This window comes from Diospyros lotus, chromosome 5 (assembly GCF_014633365.1).
Source record: "Diospyros lotus cultivar Yz01 chromosome 5, ASM1463336v1, whole genome shotgun sequence".
NCBI classification, from domain to species: Eukaryota; Viridiplantae; Streptophyta; class Magnoliopsida; order Ericales; family Ebenaceae; genus Diospyros; species Diospyros lotus.
The window spans coordinates 19,785,089-19,807,482 of record NC_068342.1 but is presented as its reverse complement, the minus strand read 5'-3'; the positions used below and the strand labels follow the sequence as shown (position 1 = coordinate 19,807,482).

The window sequence follows — 22,394 nt, the reverse complement described above, 5'->3', positions numbered from 1 at the left end:
CCCTCATATGAATTGTATGCATGATGATTGTGAATAATATGAGCCCAAGGCGAAACCATGGACGTAAGCACATTTAGTTGAACCATGTAAAAAAATGCTTGTCTCATTTCTCAAGATGAAAAGAAAGATCAATAAAAAGTTCTTTTCCAACAAAAGGCCCATTATCCCATTAACAGCTCGGCAATGAGGTAAAAATAAAAGGCCCATTGCCCTGCTTATACCTTGGCAGCGAGGCAAAAAATCCAATGCTCGTTGTCCCGCTAACAACCTAACAACGAGATAAAAATAAAAGGCCCATTGTCCTGCTTACAACCCAGCAACAAAGTGAAAAATCCAAGGCCCATTGTCTCACTAACAACCCGATAAGGTAAAAATAAAAGGCTCGTTGCCTTGCTTATAGTCCAGCAACGAGGTGAAAAATCTAAGGCCCGTCCTACTAACAGCCCAACAACTAGGTAAAAACAAAAACTTGTTGCCTTGCACATAACCCTACAACGAGAAAAACAAAGGCCCGTTATCCTACTTACAACCCAACAACGAGAAAAACACAGGCCCGTTGTCCTGCTTACAACCCAGTAATGAGAAAAACACAAGCCCGTTGTCACACTAACAGCCTAACAATGAGGTAAAAATAAAAGGCACATTGCCCTGCTTATAGCTTGGCAACAAGGTGAAAAATCCAAGACCCATTATCCTGCTAACAACCCAACAATGAGGTAAAAACAAAAGGCCCGTTACCCTGCTGGTAGCCTAGCAACGAGGAGAAAACGAAGCTCTTTGCCTCACGCATAACCCAACAATGAGGAGAAAAACAAACCCATTGTCTTGCACATAACTTGGTAACGAGAAGGTATAAGGTTGTTGTCCCGCGAGTATGCTGATAACAAAAAGGTGTAATATATTTTACCCCACGAGCGACTTACACCACTTCACCTACTAACTGAATGGCATAATATTTGTTGTATTGCAAGAAGCTCGACAACAAAGAGGCGTTATATTCGTCATCCCATAGGTAACCCGACAACAAGGAAATAGAATGTCAATCATCACGAACATCCACGGTTAGGAAAAAGTTCCCAATATGCCAATGCTCCTCCTAATGAAATATATGATATTTTACTCTTGGTAATAAAATAGTTTTGATAATGACTATATGAAAATCAATCTCTACTATATGGATTATATGTATGAGAAAATCAATCTTTAAATCTCCTTGAAGAAAAGTTATGAAAATTTATATAGGAGAAATGTTGAAGTGTGGTTGAGTGTGTTTAGATTCAAAATAAATATATGTTTGATAATCTCAACTTGCTTTCAAAAGAATCAAAATGAGGATTTGTTAAGTTTTCAATGTTTTCAAAAGGATAGTCGGCTATGTGGTTCATTCTGTTGACTATGCCTGAAAATAGTCGACTATGCTGTTAAGGATAGTTGACTATGCATAAGGATAGTCCACTATGCTGGTTTGATCTATCGACTATTTGGGGCTTCTGTCGACTATTTTTCACTCTGTCGACTATCATGTAAAGATAGTCGACTATGGCTTTTCTTCTGTCGACTAGTCGACTATCTTTGTTCATGAATTTCAAAATCCTCTTCATATTTTTGTATCTGTTGACTATGTTTATGTGTCTGTTAACTATGAAAAATTTGTGTTATAAGATAGTCGACTATGCCTTCTTGTCTGTCGACTATGTCTTGTTTTTCTTGTAAAAATAATCAACTATGCATTTTCTTCTGTCGACTATATCTTTTGCAAAAAGCTTCCAACAGCTAGTTTTTCAAACTCCAACGGTCACAAACGGCTACATTTCTCTTCAATCTTTTGGGAAGCCTATAAATACAACTCAAGGATGATTAAGAGAAGACTAATGGATTGAAAGGAAATGATTTGAGCTTACATCGTATACACATTTGTATTTATATTGTCTGTGCTTTATTTTTCTCTCTTCAAGGCTTTGATCTTCACTTGTAATGATTTACTTTAAGCCTTGTATCATTTTGAGAGACATTATAACTAAGAGTTTCATCTCTTAGATTCTCTCCAATTGTACACTTCTTGTATTTCCTAGCTTGTGTAGCTAGAGGGCCTACTTGTGTAAGTAGGAGGTTTTAGTGAATTGGTTCAAAATGCTTAGTGGGAGATAAGGTAGTGGATTAGTCTTGGTTTAAGCCGAACCACTATAAATTCTTTGTGTCATTTATCCTTCTTGCTTCTACGTTCATTGAGCTTTATATTTGTCATTTCATATGTTTAATGTTTTAAATCACTAAAACCTCAATTGGGTAAAAAAGATTTCAAGTTTCTATCATGTTTTTAAAATAACCAATTCACCCCCCCTCTTGGTGTGTGCCATAGCACTTCCCGATCCAACAATATAGACACATATATGAGCTAACACCGGGTGTAATCACCAAGTCTGTGTTTAATACTCTTGAGCGGATTTGAAGATCTTTCCATAAAGCATTGGGTTTTCAGCAAGCATCATCAAAAACAAGGAAAAGAAGAGCCCCCGCCTCCTGGGGAGTCAAGAGCGCATGAAGGAGTCGTGTCTACATTATCAGGGGATGGAAAACTGAGCACCAGGATCTCTACTGTAAAAATAGAAGCTCCAGCACAGTGTGCATCATTCGAAGCATCTTACTCATCCTAGAAAATTGAAATACAAAAATGTCAAGGCTACAAATGATCCAGAGACTTGAAATGATCCGGAACGACCTTGAGACTTGAAAGTCACTTTCTTAGAGTAGAGTTTCAAGAGAAAGAAGTGAAAGGAAGGTACGTACAAGACACTCTTTTCACTCGAGACTATCGTTCAAAAGAGTAGGGAGCAATTAATATGCCCTGCAAACAACAAACATAATTTGACTAAATATTTCCCATCAATCCATTAATAAAACATGAAGCACAACTTATTGAGCAAGAGCATAATTGAGCAAGGAAAAGCTGGAACAAGGCAGTGGCCACTTGGTCAAGAAGGTCCAAGATCACATTCAATATAGAAATAACAATTGGCCACTCAATCAGGAAGGATCAAGACTAAAAGATCCACTATTGAAAAGCAACTAGAAAAAAAAAACCCAATCGAGCAAAGGAAAGGGCAAAAAGCCAAGGAAGAAGCAACTCGACCATGATCGAGTGCGCACTTGATCAAAAGTAACTTAGGCCTTTGAGGATGCCCCACTAAATCCATCCATGAAGGAATATCACAAACGAGCAAGAATGAAACGAATTGAACAAGGAAGAAAGCAAGAAAAAATAAGCAAATGGGTGGTGAAGTGATGATCGAGTGGCCACCACTCAGTTATGAGATGGACATGAAACAATTCACCCCCGAGAGCCTCTCTTGTAACTGGGAAACCCTCCCGGGGCTTTCCTAGCCTAACCTAGGATCCTTCTTGGGACCCACAAGAATATTTTGAGATTTTATAGTTATGTTGGGAATATGCTCAAAATATACCACCCGAGAAACCCGGGATAGCTGCTATGTGTCCCTTTCTCCTTCCTCTATAAATAGGAGGACATCCTCCTCTCTTAGGTACGCTCACTCTACCACTTTGACTCCAATTCTTGCGCTTAAGCACTTAAAGACTAACTTAAATATCGGAGGGTTTATGCGAGGACCTCCACCCACGCCCCTAGTCGGTCATTCGTTTTAATAGGCCTCTCAATCATCTAAGATCACTCAGTCATTAAAGGGCACTTGGTCATTTTAGGGCACCCGTTCATCAGCAAGCCACCCATTCGTTAGGGCACCTAATCATTGCAATAAAACCTCCAGGTTTCCCGATCATCATCACACAAGACTATCAAGATCACCTTTCCCATATTACAAATTCATTGTTGTATCTTGGCAATAACACTCATAATGTGTCCAAACTTAATGTATCATGTACAACTTAACACTTAAGTTGTAGGTCATACATTAACAATATCAATCTTAGTGTCACAGCTTAGGCAACCACCTTCAAAAGGTTTTTCCCTAGCCCAGACTAATATACCCAAGACTCCCCCTCTAGCGAACCAATGTGGGATTTGGCACACTACAATAAGACACGCTAGTAACACACACTATATTAACCTTTCAAATGTGGTTGCCTAGGCTGTGACAATATGGTATCAGAGTCAACTCGCTGGTCCGACGATGGTAGGGGTTGTGTAGTGGGGATTCTACATATCTCGAGAGGGGGATAGCTAGCATGTGTTACTATAACATGTTGAATCCCACATCGATATGCCAGAGGGGGAGTCCTAGGTATATTAGTCTGGGTTAAGCAACAACCTTTTGAAGGTGGTTGCCTAGGCTATAATACTTAGTGTATCAACTACAACTTAACTCTTAAGCTGTAGGGCATACACTAACAATTTTAACTATAAATAGAGGAGGATCTATCCTCTCAAGTCACTTTTACTCACTCAAGAGCTCTACAATTTCTTCTGCAATCTCTAAGAATCTAACTTAAGTTTTAGAGGCTTTGCATGAGGAATGCCTTGCGCCTTCTAACGATTTCCTTCTTGCAAAGTTCTGAAAGCTTGAAAACAGATCCCTCAACATAAATTCTATTTTTGTATTTGAGCAACAATAGATTCTTTTGTTAATGGGACTTAAAATGCCATAATAGGGATGAATTGGGCTTAGTGTTTACCTTGTGGCCATAAGGATAGGGGTACTCAGTTGTTGACGTGGATCATCCAATCTTTTATCATTTTTATCATCATGGTGGTATTGATGGTTGAGGAAACACCCTTTATTGTTAGTTGGTAAGGGATTAAATCATGGTTGATAATGTAAAAAATTAATCATCAATATATTTATTGAGAGTGTAATAATTGATTTAGATGTCTTGAATCATAAATCTCTAAGATGAACTTATGCAAGAAGGGAATTACGAAATTGTCCCTCGATTGGGTAGGAAAGTTACTCCAATGCCTAAGTTAGATGTAGAGTAATAGCAAGAATTGAGCAAGATAGCTGGAAATTTTAATTAAGAATACTTACCTTATAGATCCTACTCTATTTATAATAGTTTAGATATAACCCTTTACTTAAAATTAGGTACAAAGCTTTGCCCAAATAAGATATATTGCTGCTAAAAATGGGTTGGATAATTAGATCAAGCGAAGGGTGGCCCTAATACTGGACTGAGGTCAAAGGTGGCTTAGATAATAAGTCAAGATCGAGTGTGAGCCAAGGAAGATGTACACGTGTCAATTGATGTAGATCTTGAGTATCATTAATACTATCTTGAGTAGACTTGACCATATAAGGCAAATGTAATGGTCCATGCGTACTGTCGTAAGGCTAAGACAATACATTCACCTTCACAAATAGTAGTTATCTTATGACTCAATCTAAACATTCTCAGAAAATTTTTGTAATCACGCCAAAAAAATATATATATATTATGTTGGTCACCGCCACCTCTCTGTGCTTGCATGGAAAACACCAAAGAGAAATTGTTGAGAGGCCTTTGTGTGGTGTATGCTAGTCCATTTAACTTTGCTACCATGTAATTATGGTTTTGGTATGTATTATTTTTGTAAGTGGACTATATATATGTATGTATGTGGGTAGGTAGGTAGTGGTGGGTTTATGTATTAAAAACATTAATAAATTAGGTGATATTTGCAGATTGTGATGAGGTTGGCTCTTTCAGCCTTGGTTTTGGCAGAACTCCAGCTAGATAGGCGATCAGAGTTATAAATTCAGTTTATTTTTATCTTAAGAGTGGCATAAAATGAAACAAATATAGATGTAACAAAACAATTATAGAAACATGTAAAAACTCTGATTGGGGCTTATACTAATTCAGAACCATCCCCTTTCTATTGCCAACTTGATGTATAAGAATTTTGAAATGAGGTTCCCATTTTTCCACAATAGGAATATTGACGTGGATATTTATATGGGAGTTGATACGTAGGTGCATTTATCTAACACATTCAATAAAGTTACTAGAATTTAATTAATAAGAAATGACAATAAATACAGAACAAGGCCCTAAGCTAGTCCCCAGGAACACAATGCCGACTTTTCTTGTGAAGGGCATCCCCCCCCCCTCCCCTTTTGATGGCATTCATCCTTGAGCTTTCTCCTATCTTCCAGCCTCATCTTGCATTGGCTAACTTGGGGTATCATGAGAAACTGGCACACGAGGCCCCAGTGATATCAAACTATGCCCATTTCTTTTTATGCGATTCCCACTTCAGTTCAGAAACCCATTACTTGTCCCTTGACCACTCCCCGCTTTTGCCACCAGTTTTGTGCTCGAGCCTTACATCGGTGATCTGAATATATCTGGAAGCAGCCTTGCACATATCATACACTGTCAGACCTGCAACAGTCACTGCCGTCATTGCTTCCATTTCCACGCCGGTTTTCCCTGTTGTAGCAACTTCGCCTTCTATTTCGACACTGAAGTCAATCGGATTTAGTGTCAAATCAACGCGTACATTCGTCAAGTGGATATTGTGGCAAAGCGGGATGAGGCTACTTGTCTGCTTTGCTCCGCTTATGCCTGCAATTTTTGCCACGGCTAGCACATCTCCCTTGGCCAATTGGTTGGCTAAGACCAAATCAAACACCTTTTTACCCAGAATAACTTTGCAACTCGCAACAGCCACCCTTTTGCTAATTTCTTTCACGGAGATATCCACCATTTGAGCTTCCCCCTTGCTGCCAATATGGGTGAAGCCAACTTCAATTTCTTTAGTTTTTGGAGATGGAGACTGAGAATCCTGGACCATAAACTGGTTGTTACCTGAACTGGCAAGATTAGTTGGAGGAGGTTCACCAAATATAGACTCCATCTCCTGCAACCAAGGTCCAAGGAGATCTTAATGTAAGCAGTTTAAAATGAAGAACGTAAAGCACATTGATGCATGAGGTATGTTGTTGGACACATCCATATCTTGATATTGACAAACAATACCTGTACTTTCTTTATTTCAACATAATATTTAACATTCAGAAACGAGTACTGAACTATGGCTACCAAATCAAATTTATTTAGTTATTCCTAACGTACATTTAGGTCTTCGTTTCTATTGTGGTCTTTCTTCAATCATTATTAAGACTCCCATGTCTCCATTGTCCTACATGTGGAGATTCCAGTCATTGATTAGTGCCGGCAAGCAGTGAAAGAATTGCATGTCCCCATTTATATGTAGAAATAAGCAGCCAAAACCTGGGTGCTGTATGAGATAGACAATTAATAGAACATTTGAAATTAAACTAGGTGCTCATTTTTTTCCCTTTCTTTTTTGATTTTTTTTTCTTTTATCTGCAAGACCTTTAATGCTAGACTTGCAGCTGAATCAAGTCTCAAGCCCTCTATGCTACATAAATTCATGAGGATATTACTAATTTAACCAAAACTCAGCCAGCACCTCTTTCCTATAATGCAGTTGAAGACAAGTGATAAAAAGCAACAGAAGAGTGGAAACAGCTTTACAATCTATATTCAATTATATCTACAAACACCCATATCAAGTTGAATTTGGATTGAGGTTAAGCTGAGCAGGAAACAGTATTTGATACCTTATTAAGCTCGGCAATGGAACTGGAAAGATCATGACTGTTGTTTCTGCTAAATAACCTTCTCGCTGGCGGCAATGCCCCAGCAACTCGACGAACAAACATGACCGGCCAGAGATAAGATTCGCTTGGGGAAAGCACTTAAGACCTACACGAAATCCAATTGGGAAAATACCAAGCCCACATGAAACAAAATCCCACAGATGCATTTTTACAAACATGTACTATTTTATTCATTGGAAAGATAAAAATCAAGAATAATGACTAACTGAGGAGGAGAAGAAACTAGAAATGGAGATTTAGATTCATACCCAGTTGCAAATATTGTCAGAGAGAATTGCCCAGTGAACAATTATCTGATGGTGGTTTCTTTGCAGTATGGATTGGTATCTTTGAACAAAGACAACCACTGACAAAGAACACAGAAACACACACCGCTGAGTAATATGATTGATATTATATAATCTTGACAACTATAAACTTTATCTTTACTTGGCATTCTTGAAATTTGGAACCCGTATTTACAAAAGATGTGACTTCAGACCAAGAAACTGAACACCATAGTAAACAAATATTAAGATATGGGCAGTTGAAAATCACCCTTCACGGCTAACCCTTTCATAATTTAATAAAGATGTTCCAACACTTTCCAATGAGATATCTTAGCACTAGCAGGTTGAGAAATATCAGTTTGTGAGACTGAAGTTGTGAACAACATTTTCTAATTTTGTTAATGTGTGGGGTTCTGCACTATAAAATTTACATGTTAATTGAGAACCAATAATGCTACGAACAATATCCTAGCATAGTTGAATTTGAGCATATACAATGAAAGACAAGATATGCTGTTTTGCAGTTCTTCTAGGTTAATTTATTGCCTCCTTAGAAGACTGAAGTACTAGACCCAGGTGACTTGGAACTTCTTACAGGATCTCTTATATATGACTATCAGGAGATGGTACACACCCATATATGGTTATATATATGTAACATTATAGAAACCTTCATATCAGTGCACTATATCACACACCCAGTTCACAAATTCAGCTGAAGAGCAATCAAGATCAAAGGATACCAATCCGTTGAAGTCAATCTCCAACCAAATTGGTGTCTTTGTACTTTATATTTTGCTTCCATTCAACTGACCAACCAACCCCTTCATGAACTCAATCTCCAATGACCAACCAGCCACACCTTCTTAGTCAACCCAACCTCTGATGACCAACCAGCCATACCCCTTTTATCAACTGAAAAATATAAGTAAAAATTTTTGTTAAATATTATTTAGCATATATACTTAATCACTTGATAAAACACAATATTTTTATCAAACATCACTTTCAATTTTATTTTCAAAATTTTAAAAAATGACAATACTATCAAACACAATGTTTAGTTTTGATTTTTTAATAAAAAATAAAAAATGAATGAGAATTACCACCAACACCAAACACGTCTAACAATACCAACTTTGGATTTACACGAATTGCCCTTGCATAACAGACATTGACGAAAGGGGTCCAGTTACTGTTTTATTCTTTAAATAAAAAATTTAAATTTAAGGAAGTTAAAAGAATATTTCCTTTTTAGTAATCCAGGGGCATTGGTAAATCCCAACACCCTTGAGATTTTACAAAATACTAGGAGAATCCCTGCATTCTGGAATTTATGAAAAAGGGATTAGTGTTACCAAAAAAAAAGGACTAAGAACAAAATAGTTTCTCTTGAAGCCCAAGCTATTTATTTATTTGAAGCCCATGGCAGAGGAATCATTCTTCAAACCAAGAGTTGTATTTTTTTCAAGGGATCCTCTTGGATTCTGTTTGTTTGGTGCAACAATAGGAAAAGAAGATTTATCTCCTTCCATTGGTTCAATTGAAGAAACGAAGAAGCAGCAAAATGAGAGAGTTATCCCATGGTTCAATCCCCATTACTGAAAGCTGATTTCGGAGACAAAGCAATAAATATAGGGGTTATCCCTTTTTTGTGTTTGGATAGCAGCATTACATTAATTAGTATTGGCCAAGTGAATGATTCACTGCAATGTTTGCCATATTGAAATGTGTACACAACATGCTAAGAACTAAACCTACATATATACAATGAAGCAGGGCAATTGCATGAGTTAATTAGGATCTGATATGCCCAAAATGAACTAGAAGAAAGTACTGACAAGCTTATTGCTAGTTGGAAAGGTACCAAATTGAGAAGAATACTAGAACCCTGTACAGAAAGGTATAAGTGAATTCCTAAGTGGGAATGTAAACCCAAGCACAGCATACACTGCATCCAAAACAGATGAAGTGACTGAAACTGGAAAAAAATGCAAGAAAACTGGTTGTAAAATATGAAGATTAACTTACGAATATTCAAACAACACCTCGGAAGGAATAAGAAAAACCTAGAAGCCAATAGGTGGCAATTTCTGCCACCGTAGGCAGAAAACATTCTGGCTGGTCATTTGGTTGGTTTGGACTAGAGAAACAAGCATACAGGGTAGCTTCTGCCTGTCAACTAACCCTGTTGAGGCTGGTCACCCATTTGGCTTCAGATAGCAGGAAAATGAATTCAAATACCTAGGTAAGTGTTTAAAAAAATATATCTAAGGCATTTTAAGTAAAGCTGAAACTGAATTTTTGTTGGAGTTCCAATGAATATAAAATTGATACCATGATAGAGATGCCTCAAGATATCTAAGGCCATTGAATGATAGATGAATGAGAAACAAAATATCTGGAAATTCATTGAAAAGCCTAGTAATGTCTTATGCATTGAAAAGCCTACTGCAAATGATGAACCATGACCCATAAGTAGGGATGTAAATGGGTCCCAATTAACCCCATGTACAAGTAAAACAAGTATAAAAATGGGGTATAGTATAACCCTTATTTGAAAATCTATTAAACCAAGTGTGTAAATGGGGTTAATTGGGGACCTATTCACATCCCTACCCGTAAGCAGATTCATTTTCAACCAAGCAACTGCCTAAAGAGAGCATATCAGATACAACTAGACTTTATTGGAAAAACCCATGAAGAAAAATACTTGCATTGTAATTCTTAATGTATGCTTTGGATTTGGTTTAAGATTTAATTCACATTGGCATATAAGCATACAAAAATCATTTAAGGAGAATCAAGATAAAAGTAAATTTGAAGAAATTGAGTTCTACTTGACACACAGAATATTTTGACCCTATCACTTTTACTCCAACATACAGATGAGCAGATTCTTGCAGTGCTGGGAAAGGGCTTGAAAGTCTATAAATTTGTATTTCACAAAAGTTCTTAAACAACAACAATATAGCATTCATTAAGACAATCAAATGAACAAGATACCCTCAGCTTCTAGACAAAAAAACTAAAACATGGAAAGGTTCAAACTACAGCTTACATAGTGATGACTGAGAGTCTGAGACTTTTAGCTTTAGTCTGGTTCCTGTAAACATCAATTATTATTTCATTCTTCCAATGGGTCAGATCAGTTCATGAGCTTGGTTTTTGATTAAAAGTTGAAACCAGCTTAGATCCACAGGTGTTAAGTTACTCTGGAAATGAACATTACAGACCAGTAAACAAGAACCAGCATTAACCAAAATATGAAACAAATTATAATGTATGTAGCAGCTACTTACAGCTTAGTCATGCAAAGCCAAAACCCCAACCAACAGAACCCATCTCTAGAGGGGTTCCAAGAAACAAACAAATAAACGAAGCCACTGAACCAAAACAAGCCCACATACACAAACATATACATACACATGCACAGTAAGCAGACCAACCTGAGCATTGGAAAAACCTTTATGAATACAAATGAATCCAACAAAAAATTAGGAACATACTGCAATAGAGAAACCACAGTGCCACACCCACAAACGGCAGCTAGGTTGCACGGAAATGAAAACTAAAAACAGAAACGATACGAAATAGAAAGGGGGAAATGACATTTTTCAAAAAGGAGGCAACAGAAATGCCAGGAAATGTGTAAATAAAAAAAATATAAAGGCCTTTTGTAAATATAATTTTTAATATAGAAAATTATTAAAAATAGTTATTTAATCTAAAAATAAACATAAATTCCATAATGTATTCAAACAAATATAAACATAAATTCTAACATGCATGAACCATGACTTACTAATTAAAAACAAACAATAAATTAAAAAAAGAAAAGAAAAGAAAAGAATCAAACAAAACATAATTTATAAAAGTTCCTCCACTTCATCATTCTCTTTCTCTATGGTCTCTTGGACATCAATCCAATATCATTTAATCAACAAATCAACCAAGTTCACACTTTAATTCATTCCCAGACGAAAGCCTAGCAACTTGAATCAGTACAATTAAGAGGAACGGAGAAGATAGAGAGATAACAGAGTCGTTGAAAGCATAGCAGTTGGGGGGTTGGGATGGATAACAGAGTCAGCTCTGCTAAATGCTAAGCATCTATTGGGTTGAAATGAGAGTGGGCACATCCCTTCAACTGCCACCAGACAAATTTCACTTTCAAATTGAGAAAACCAACAATAATTCAGTTTGTAATAATTCTGAATGAGTTTATCTGATCAAACAGGGGCAGCCTCAAAATTAGGGCGACACGAACAACAACCCTAGCAAGAAAAGGTTCCCATCACTCTGAAAGATTATAACAACACAATCAAATTATCACAATGAAAGTAAAATCATTAGCTTACGGAAAGGAATCAGACCCTTCCAAGTCAAAACGAAGCAATACAAGAATCACCAGAAATAAGACCAAGAAACAGGCAAAAGAAGAAAAACAAAAGAAATTATACCCGTTTAAGCTGAATCGACGGCGGCACCGAGTAATCGGAGTTTGTGTTTGTGAATCGACGGCGGCAAGGGGTAGCGACGATTCGTGTTGCACGGAAACGGCGGTTCAGCCCAGTTTGGGTTTATGAATAGACGGCGGCACCGAGCAATCGGAGTTGTGAATCGAAGGCGGCACCGAGCACCAAGCCCCGAGCAACTGGGCGGCAAGGGGGAACGACGATAAGGAGACGGTCAGAGAAATAGAGAGTAGCTGTAAGCTGTGACGAAGGTAAACCCGAGAGGGAGAAGGGTTCGCAGAGCGGCAGAGCGGCGGCCCACGAATTAACCTCTTTTTCATAATTTTTTAATATTACGAATTGATTTCCAAATGTTTTTGAAATTATGAAAATAATTTTAATTTTTAATATTTTAATATTAAAAATATTCCAAAAACACTAAAATAACACCCGAAAAGATTCAATGTGAACCTCGATTCAAAAAGGCGGCCTTTTATATCCCAAATTCGCTTTGGATGAAGTGAGAATTTATATATTAAAATAAAAGAATTTTTTATATTTTTTAAATAATTTTACTCTATCGAATAATTCAATAAAAATAGATTTTGCTTCACAAAATTTTATGTAAAAGCAACAAATAAACCAACGGTTAGAGTAGAGAAACAAATAGTTGAGCAAAGTGTATTGAAAGAGGGGGATAACAATTAGCCTTTCTCCAACCAATTACCAACGTAAACATTGAGGTTGATCCTTCTCCTGTTCTCCAACCTCTCTAGTTGTGCCTGTGTGTAATAACCCTGATATGCTTATACGTGTGTATCCTACACCTATGAGACATGTTGGCATGAGGGTGGCATGTTAAGCTAGGACGTGAGTGGCTAATAGGCTCAAGTGTTGGAAAGCAGAGAGTTATCGTGCCAATGTGGCAACAAGCATGTTGGAGAATGGGCTTTGAGGGCTAGAACACCAGCAAGCAAGTCATTTTGTAGTATGGTTGAGATGCACGATACGGCTGGGCATGGTCACGTACGGGCAAATGGCCAAAGAATGCAAATGTGACGAGGTAGGCAGCTGTAATACCCGGTGTAATCGGTGTTAAGAAAATAGGAAAGGAAGTAAGTATACTTCCAAAAATGCCCTTGAGAAAGTGATGATCCTTGAGATTGAGAATGCCCATGAGAAGGGTATTTCGGTAATTTGGATAGAGAAATCCAATAAAGGGTATTTTGATAAATTAAAAATAATTCCTATGTGGAATTAGGTGTATAAGTGAATAAAAATCCCAATTTGGTATTTATGAGGAGATATGTGGGATTAATAAATTCACAAGTAGTATTTGGGAATTTTGGAGTGATTCTATGAAGGAAATTAATTTTGGAAATAGGGAAAATGGTGGATATTAAATTATTTGAGGAGAATAATTATATTTTCCCTAAGTTGGTGAATTAATGTGGTAATGCCACATGGATGTCCAAGATAAAGAATTGAAGCCAAGTTAGTATCTTAGAGTGACACTTGGCATAATCTTGGAAATTAGAGAGAAATATATATATTAGAAATGTGGGAGCATATATATATATGTGTGGATTTATGAGTTGGAGAATGATTAAATTAAATGCAAAAAAGAAATGATAATTTGTCTTTCAAGCATTTAATGAGAGGCATGATTATTTGGATTAAAGGAAAATCCAAAAGAAAATGGTAAATGGTCACCATTAATGCCTTGGAAAATATGAGAATTAAATAAATCAAATGGAAAATGGGAAAATGGTCACCCATTAATGCTTGGAAAATGGTGGGATTTATTTAAATGGAAAATGAGGGATTTATGTCTCTCAAATGTGATGTTGTGAAAATGGTCTCAATTAAATAAATGAGAATTAAATGAGAAATTCAAGATTTAATGGATGAGATGTATTCTTGAAATAGAGAATAAATCCAATGGTGGGGATTTAAAGAGAAGAAATGGCATGGATTGCCATCCTATTAAAAGTGTGCTTTCTTTTAATGGTGGAGATGAAGTCTTGTAAAGGCAAAGGTGATCCAATGGTGGATTTCAAGCAAGACTTAAGGCCATGGATTGTGTTAGTTTGGAGGGTGAGGATTTGTTCTCACCAAAAGAATGGCTAGGATGCATTCTTGAATTTGAAAAATGCTAGTATAAAAGGGGAAGTGTAGGAGACTTGTCTCCCTTTTGGCCATTTGTAGAAATGAAGAAGGAAGAAAGAAGAGAGATAGAAGAAAGTCTCTCATGGAGGAAGGAAATGGAGAAGAAAAGAAGAAGAAGTTAAGGTAAGCCTTATTCTTTCTTTTCTCCATTTTAGTATGCTTGTATGCAAAATAAAATTCTTTTGGAATGCCATCTTAGATGGAAGAAATTGAAGATGGAAGCTCTCTTGAAATGGAGATTTAATATTCAAGAAGAGGTAAGGGTTGGCCCCATGGGAGGGTGGCCTTGCAATGAGTTTTAAATATGTTTCATAAATGTATATGTTGCATTTGGCATGTTCTTTTATGTTCATGAGACTTATGGCCATAGGTTAGTTTGAGAACATTGATGAAATGGTGGGTTGATGCCTCTAACCTTGGAGGGTTGTGAGGGCAAAGAAACCTAGCCACACTTGCATGCATTTGGCATCATATAACTTGTTATGTTCATATTTATTTGGCATTGCACCCTTATTGAGCTTAATAGCTCATGAGGTTTTTATCCTCACATATAGGTTGTGAAAGCATGGAAAAATCAATACAAGGTAGAATGGCATGGGAAAGCATGGGAATGAAGACCCAAGAGCTTGCTATGGCTTATGGAAGCATTGTTGTTGTGTTGATTTAATTATTGTATTTGGTTGGTAATGGCTTTTCTTTTAAGCCTAAAAATTATGGGATGTAATTTCTTTTGTTTGATGATGGCTTGTTAAAGCCCAAGAACATGTGTGTTTGTTATATCTTGGAATGTATGTTTCATTTAGAAGGTGGGTTATTGGATTATAGCTTATGGCATGAGGAAGCCTAAGTCTTGGTGAAATGTTATTTGGAAGGTTTGGAAGCATTAAGAGTGTGGTTTAAGCCTAAATTTTGGAGAAAAATAGGCTAATATTGATGATAAGTGAAGTTTATTTATTGATATAAATTCTGGAAGAAAATTTGGGGTTTTATAGCCCAAAGAAAAAAAAAGAAAAAAAGAAAAAGGGAGTGAAAGGGGGGCAGCTGCAGGCTGCTGGAGGCAGCAGCCTGCAGCCCTCGCGCGCGGGCAGGCGCGCAGCCGCGCGCGCCAGCAGGTGGCCGCGCGGCCAGCGCCTAGCGGGGCCCCGCCGGCCAAATTTTTTAAAAAAATTGGAATTTTTGGGAGAAATTGGGGCATTTCTTAATTAAATTTGGGCCCCGGAGGAATTTTCAAAATAAATGGATTTTTCGGGTATTTAGGAGAAAATACCAAAAATTTGAAAAATTGAAAATGATGAGTTTTTCCTCCAAAAATTGGTGATCCATCAATGGATTGGTTCAAATGGTGATTTTTTTTGGAGCCCGGTAAAATTCTTCGATGAAAAAGAATTAACGAGAAAATGGTGATTGGGCGCCTAAAGGAGATTTTCCCTATAGCCAATGCAGTGTGGCTAAAGCCCATTTCCTCTAACGAATCCTGGGATTCAGCGAAGGGAAGGACGAGTCTAGATCCCACCTAGGGCGTTTCATCTTGAAACACGATCCACCCTTCGCCTAAGGCCGGGCAGGTGGACAATTCGGGTGATTGTTCACGAGTAACACCCGTAAGTGGGAGCGGGGCGTTACAGCAGCGTAGGCCGAGAAGCGCGAGACATAGAGGCAAGCTGAGTAGGCTAAGATGTGCGAGACATAGGGGGAATCCACGTGGCCTTGAGTCATTGATAGAGTCAAACGCTAATGTTAAGAGATAATCAGCAGCCGACGAGAATGGTTGCAGCACTTATGCAGGCACAACTCGCGCACTCCCGCAAAAAGTAGAACACATCCACACAATGCACGCCTACGAAGCCTCTTGCGCACGCGTGACTAAGGCAATTCGGACAAGTGGCGGCCTGGTAAGCCATGCGACCCATAAAAACAGTATTTCACGTGATGCATGCAGCCTTATTGAGTTTGATAGAACGGTTATGTGTGATAACCACTTGTAAAATTGTAGCCTATATATATATGGCTAGATATTGATTTTGGTAGCTTAGAAAGAGCATAACCCATACCATTTTCTTTATATTCTCAGATTTGAATATAAAGTTAGGAGTTTTCTCGTATTTCTTTATGTGCTTTCTTTTGTGCTGTGCTTAATCTCGTTAGGTGCTAGGCTCACCTAAGTGGGCAGACTTAGGGCCATCACAAGCTCACCGCTCGGATTCTTGAAGGCTAGTCTTGTGACAAGTTGGTATCAAAGCCAAGGTTGGTTGTTGTGCAAAGAAACGAGTAAAACAAATGCCTAGTGGAAACGAAGTTGTTCATGACTGAGTCTCTCATCTGGAAGCCTATGTAGAAAAGAGGAACCCCACTAATGAAGTCTCGTTGACCTAGAAAGTAGTTGATGCAACCTCATCTATAGAGGATTTGCAAACCCTTATGAATGATCTGTGCACTTCCTTGAAGGATAGGATAATGGCATGGGAGGAAACCCTGGTAGCCAGGATGGCTGAGTTTGAGGCAGACTTGCTCGCGCAAGCAAAGGCATGGAAGGCAGCACTGAAAGATTAGATTGCCTCATCAGAAGGAGATATTTCCCTGCTCAAGCGCGCCAAGCTGAGTGAACCCTCTGGTAGGGGTGAGACAACCCCAAAGTCGAAAGTACCTAAGCTCAAGGCCTTCATAGGAGTGCGAGAATCAAATGCTCTCAAGAACTTCTTATGGGATATGGAGCAGTACTTCAAGACTACTCACATACTTGATGGCGAGAAGGTGGATCTCGCAACTCGCAAGCATGTTCCTTGCTAGTGATGTCAAGTTGTGGTGGCACACCAAAATGTCAGCAAATGACAAGGACAAGCCACGTATCTAGACATGGGACGAACTGAAGGCGAAATTAAAGGCTTAATTTTTGCCTTCACACAGCTTATGGATAGCTCATGAAGCATTGAAAGGGTTAAGACAGATCGAATCAGTGTAGGACTATGTGAAGCAGTTCAACTCGTTGATGCTAGATATTGAAAATATGACTGAGGAGGATTGCCTCTTCAACTTCATGTTAGGCCACCAAGCATGGGCCCAAACAAAACTAAGGAGGCAAGATGTGAAGGATCTTCCTTTAGCTATGGTTACAGTGTGGAAACCCTCATAGACCTTCAAGCCCTAAAAGCCACAAATGGTGCTGGTGGGAAGGCGAATGACAAAGGGAAAAGAAGGGACGATCGCAAGTTGGAACAAAAAGGCAGCTATAAATTCAAGAGCAAATGTGCAGTTAGCAACACAAGCAAACCCAAGGTAGGTGGGTACTTTATATGCGATAGGCCGCATAGTGCATGTGATTACTCAGGAGTGACTGAATGCCCTAATTGCTTATGAGAAGTAAGGCCCTGAAGGTGGGAATGAGGACCAGGTTTGAGTGAGCCATCTCCAAGTATTAATTGGTGCGATTTAAGCCTCTACTCCGGTAGGTGGCTTGATCCTTGTATAGGTTGTTATAAATGGGGTGGACTGTTATGCGTTGGTGGATAGTGGAGCCTCGCACAATTTTGTGGCAGACCGAATGATGATGGCACTAAGGGTGCAAGTTGAGTCATGCCAAAATCACATCAAAGCAGTAAACTCTGTAGCCTAGAGTGTAAGAGGAATGGTCGACCTCAGAGGTGGTGCTCTTCATGAGTCCATGGAAAGGGATGTTGCCTTTCATGGTGGTACAGCTGGATGACTTCGATGTTATACTTGGCGTGGACTTCTTAATTAGGGCTAAGGTGTAACACCCCATATTTCTCGAGCGTGTTATAACTTAGGATTTCGAGAATATAAAAAAATTTCATATCACAATTGCTATCGTATATTACACAATATCCCCAAAACCCTAATTTTCACATTCTCAGCTTAACAAACCCAATAATCGAATAGCTAAGACGGGTGTTAAAATTTCAAATGTGGAAGCTAGATCAAACCTGATATGGTTCACAACCATAATGTTTTATTTATCATAAATAAAATCGTTTAAGACTTCTATAAAATGTATTACAAGGACATCATCTCTTGTAAGATAAACATATCCAAGACATACATATGTTCGTACATAAATAAAGATATGATAAACATGCTACAAGTAGTAAATTAAACTTATTCTTCAGCTACCTCATTTCCCTTAGAGCTGCTTGTCGAACTTGGAACGTTTGAATATTTCAGGGACATAGTCCAATTAGAAGATGAATCTTCCAGTGAGAAACTCTAAAAAAACTGTTTATATCAATGCATGATCAAGTATAAAACATATGAGGAAAATAGCGAGAACTACTTTAAAGTGCCTCGTGAACATGTCAGCCTCCTTCAACGAGAGCTTTCTCAATGGTGCACGCATAGTGCCTCTCGGGAGGTCCCTAACCATGTCACCTTGGCCTGACCTCATAGAACTCATGTAAGCACCACATCCATTGTCCCTTACGCTCACGGTCTTCCCCACGAGAGCTTTCTCGATGGCGCACGCATAGCGCCTCTCCGGGGATATCTGACTTTTGCGCTAGGCCAACAACAAATAGGTGCAATAGTATGGCCACAAGAATTTTATAAATGCAACAGTTAAAATCCAACAGCATATATTTTTCAGAAAATATATTTCATATAAGCCACATGATTTCACGTAAGAGAACAACAAGAGTTTACGTACAAGAACTTCACAAAACACGTCTCATGCAATAGAAGTCTCTCATAAAAGAATAAAAACAGGATTTGGAGTATAGGAATCTTACCTTGTTGGTTTATCTCTCGGACAGTACGGTTTAACTGCAAACAGCCTAGGTTTCTGCAGAAAACACATATTTCGGTAAATCTAATCTCAAATATTTTTACATAGGGTTGAGGGGCATTAAAGTAAGGACAAAACTAGAAAACTTGAAGAAAAATAGGCCCCTCATGCGCTCTCACGCACCTTGAAAAAGTGGGCCACGCGCCTTCACGCGCTGCACAGCAGATTCGGATAGCTTCGCCTCGATTTGATTTTTCGGCCATAACTTTCTCATTTTAACTCCAATTCGACCCCGTTTGAACCTACGTGACCCTCTCTTCCCCCTCTACAGGATTATCAAAAAAATGGACTTACCTCGCTTTTTTTATGACTGATTTTGGCAAATTTTGGCGAAAACTCGCAACTCCGATGAGCCTGATTCTCCACCGCTTTCTTCCTGTCTTCTTGCAGAACTTCCTCCCATCTCTCTAGAGCAAGCTCCTCCACTTGGAATGCCTCAACTCTCAAACTTCCTTGGAATGATTTGAGATCAACTCATGGCCTCTATTTATAGATTTCTTGAACCAATCACATTATGCCACTTGTCACAAGCTTAGCCATGGACTCCAAAGACTCAAACCTATAATTGAATGGCTTTTCAAATCCAAAACTAGAATGAATTTAACTTTTGAAATCCAAGCTAATACCCCAAACTTCTTCCAAATGACATTTTGACTCTTATTTCAAGTTCTCAACTTTAATATTTTACCACATAAGCTTATAATCTCATCCTTATTTCATTTAGATAATTCTCTAATTATAATTACACCCTCAAACATCAAATTTATCGAGATACTTAAAATCTCAAAATTAATAACTCAAAATTACTCGATATGCATGATTTTTGGGAAGCCCTTACCATAATTCGGTCTTTTTAGGCTACAACTTAGCTTAACCGAAAACCGTCTCTTATTTTATTTCTTTCAGTGTCATAAATCTCACATCGGGACGCTCATCAAAGATATACCTTTGTCCTTAGGTATCTAAGCTCCAGGGCACTCTCTGCAGTTGATTCGGTCACTTGTTACCATTTCAAGCATATTTTTCGATATTTTAATCTCATTTAAAATAAGTGGCAACTTCACAAAAATATGGGGTATTATATTCTCCCCCCCTTAAATGAATTTCGTCGTCAAAATTTGAAACATACTCGAAATTATTGAAGGTTAAATAATTATTGCATTATGAAATACAATTTCTAGAAGAAAATATAAAAATTTCCTACTCTATTTCCATTTCCTCGAACAGATGAGGATATTTCTTCCTAATTGTTTCCTCAAGTTCCCATGTTGCCTCGTCATCCGAGTGCTTTCCCCACTGAACCTTCACTAACGGGATCTCTTTATTCCGCAACACTTGAGTTTGGCGATCTAAAATTGATCTAGGTGACTCCGGGTAGGTCAAGTCATTCCTTAGCTCAATTGTCTCCACTTGAACTCCAAGGGTTGGATCTGGCACATGCCTTCGAAGTTGGGAGACATGGAACACATTATGAATCCCAGACAAGCTAGGCGGAAGTTCCAATCGATAGGCCAAAGGTCCAACTCTTTCCACAATCGGATATGGTCCTATATACCTTGGCTTCATCTTTCCTTTACCACTTCCACGCGTCACCAAATACTGGGGTGACACCTTGAGATACACTAGATCCCCTACCTCAAACTCTAGATCCCTTCTTCTTTGATCAACATAGGATTTTTATCGGCTTTGCGCAGCTCGAATCATCTCTTGGATTATTCGAATCTTATCGGTAGTCTATTGCACAAGCTCGGGCCTCAACATATGTCGTTCCCCTACTTCGGTCCAACAGATAGGTAACCGATACTTTCTTCCATACAAAGCCTCATAAGGAGCCATCCCGATGCTGTCGTGGTAACTATTGTTGTACGCAAATTCTACCAATGGCAGATGCTCCTCCCAATTTTCTTTAAAATCAAGGGCACATGATCTCAACATATCTTTAAGCATTTGAATTGTCCTCTCTGATTGCCCGTCAGTTTGGGGGTGATAAGCTGTACTCAATTTTAGTTGGGTCCCCATGCATTCCTGCAAACTCTCCCAAAACCTCGAGGTGAATCTCGGGTCCCGATCTGAAACTATACTTATCAACACACCATGGAGTTGTACGATTTCCTTCACATATTGCTCTGCAAATTTTCGTACCGGTTGATCCATCCTCGTAGGCAAGAAATGTGCTGACTTTGTCAACCTGTCTATCACCACCCAAATGGCATCATAGCCCCTTCGACTCTTTGGAAATCCTATCATGAAATCCATCGTGATATCTTCCCATTTCCACTCGGGAACTTCCAAAGGTCTCATCAACCCTGCGGGTTTCTGGTGCTTAATTTTCACCCTTTTAGCATACATCACACTGTGCCACCCTTCTAACCACACTACCCTTCATCTCCGGCCACCAATAGATTTTTCGAAGATCTCGATACATCTTCGTGGCTCCTGGGTGCAAGGTATACTTAGCCCTGTGGGCTTCATCCAAAATTTTCTGCCTCAACTCCCGAAGGTTTAGCACGTACACTCTATCTCGAAACTTGAGAATGCCATTTCGCATCACAAAATCCGAACTCTTGGGTTGGCCTTGCTCATCTACCCATAGACGTATACGCTGGTCACTCCCACTAGCCTCCCGTATCTTGGTCTCCAGATCCAGCCGAACCGTCATGCCAGCTACTTGGACAGAAGATCCCTTTGGCACTACACTTACCGTCATCAGGCTAAAAGCCTCAATCAGTAGCCACTCCTAGGCCATCAACCCGGCCATAATAGTAGGCACAGTCCTGCTCAAAGGGTCAGCCACCACATTGGCACGCCCCGGGTGATACAAGATGGTGCAGTCGTAGTCCTTCAGGAACTCCATCCATCGTCGCTGCCTCATGTTCAACTCTTTCTGTGAGAACACATACCTTAAACTTTTGTGGTCCGTGAATACATCGAACGTCTCCCCATATAGGTAGTGCCTCCATAGCTTCAGAGCATATACCACCGTTGCCAGCTCCAAGTCATGCGTTGGGTAGTTCACTTCGTGCCTCTTCAACTGGTGTGATCTATATGTGATCACCTGACCATGCTGCATCAATACATAACCCAAAGTAACCTTCGAGGCATCAGT

The 22,394-nt window shown here is 38.8% G+C and overlaps 1 protein-coding gene across 10 annotated transcripts; it reads right to left on the bottom strand.

The window, feature by feature from the left end:
* Positions 1-5,806: 5,806 nt before the first annotated feature.
* LOC127802560 (cyclic pyranopterin monophosphate synthase, mitochondrial) lies at positions 5,807-12,643 on the bottom strand. 10 transcript variants are annotated; one of them, XM_052338417.1, is made up of 5 exons: positions 12,334-12,643; positions 10,932-11,085; positions 7,850-8,785; positions 7,542-7,686; positions 5,807-6,814 (listed from the first exon to the last, which is right to left on the bottom strand). In XM_052338417.1, exons 4-5 carry the CDS (start codon positions 7,641-7,643, stop codon positions 6,224-6,226), a joined length of 693 nt encoding a protein of 230 aa, XP_052194377.1. In that variant the 5' UTR covers positions 7,644-7,686; positions 7,850-8,785; positions 10,932-11,085; positions 12,334-12,643; the 3' UTR covers positions 5,807-6,223. The 10 variants fall into 10 exon arrangements, with proteins under 10 accessions (XP_052194377.1, XP_052194380.1, XP_052194378.1 ...); XM_052338420.1 differs by having other exon boundaries at positions 7,850-7,947; XM_052338418.1 differs by having other exon boundaries at positions 10,932-10,976.
* Between the last annotated feature and the right edge of the window lie 9,751 nt (positions 12,644-22,394).

Excerpts from the sequence above, each read along its gene's own strand:
- LOC127802560 (XM_052338417.1), bottom strand. The coding sequence starts at position 7,643 with ATGTTTGTTCGTCGAGTTGCTGGGGCATTGCCGCCAGCGAGAAGGTTA. Across the intron at positions 6,815-7,541 it reads CCATTGCCGAGCTTAATAAG|GAGATGGAGTCTATATTTGG; the intron begins GTATCAAATACT and ends CCTTGGTTGCAG.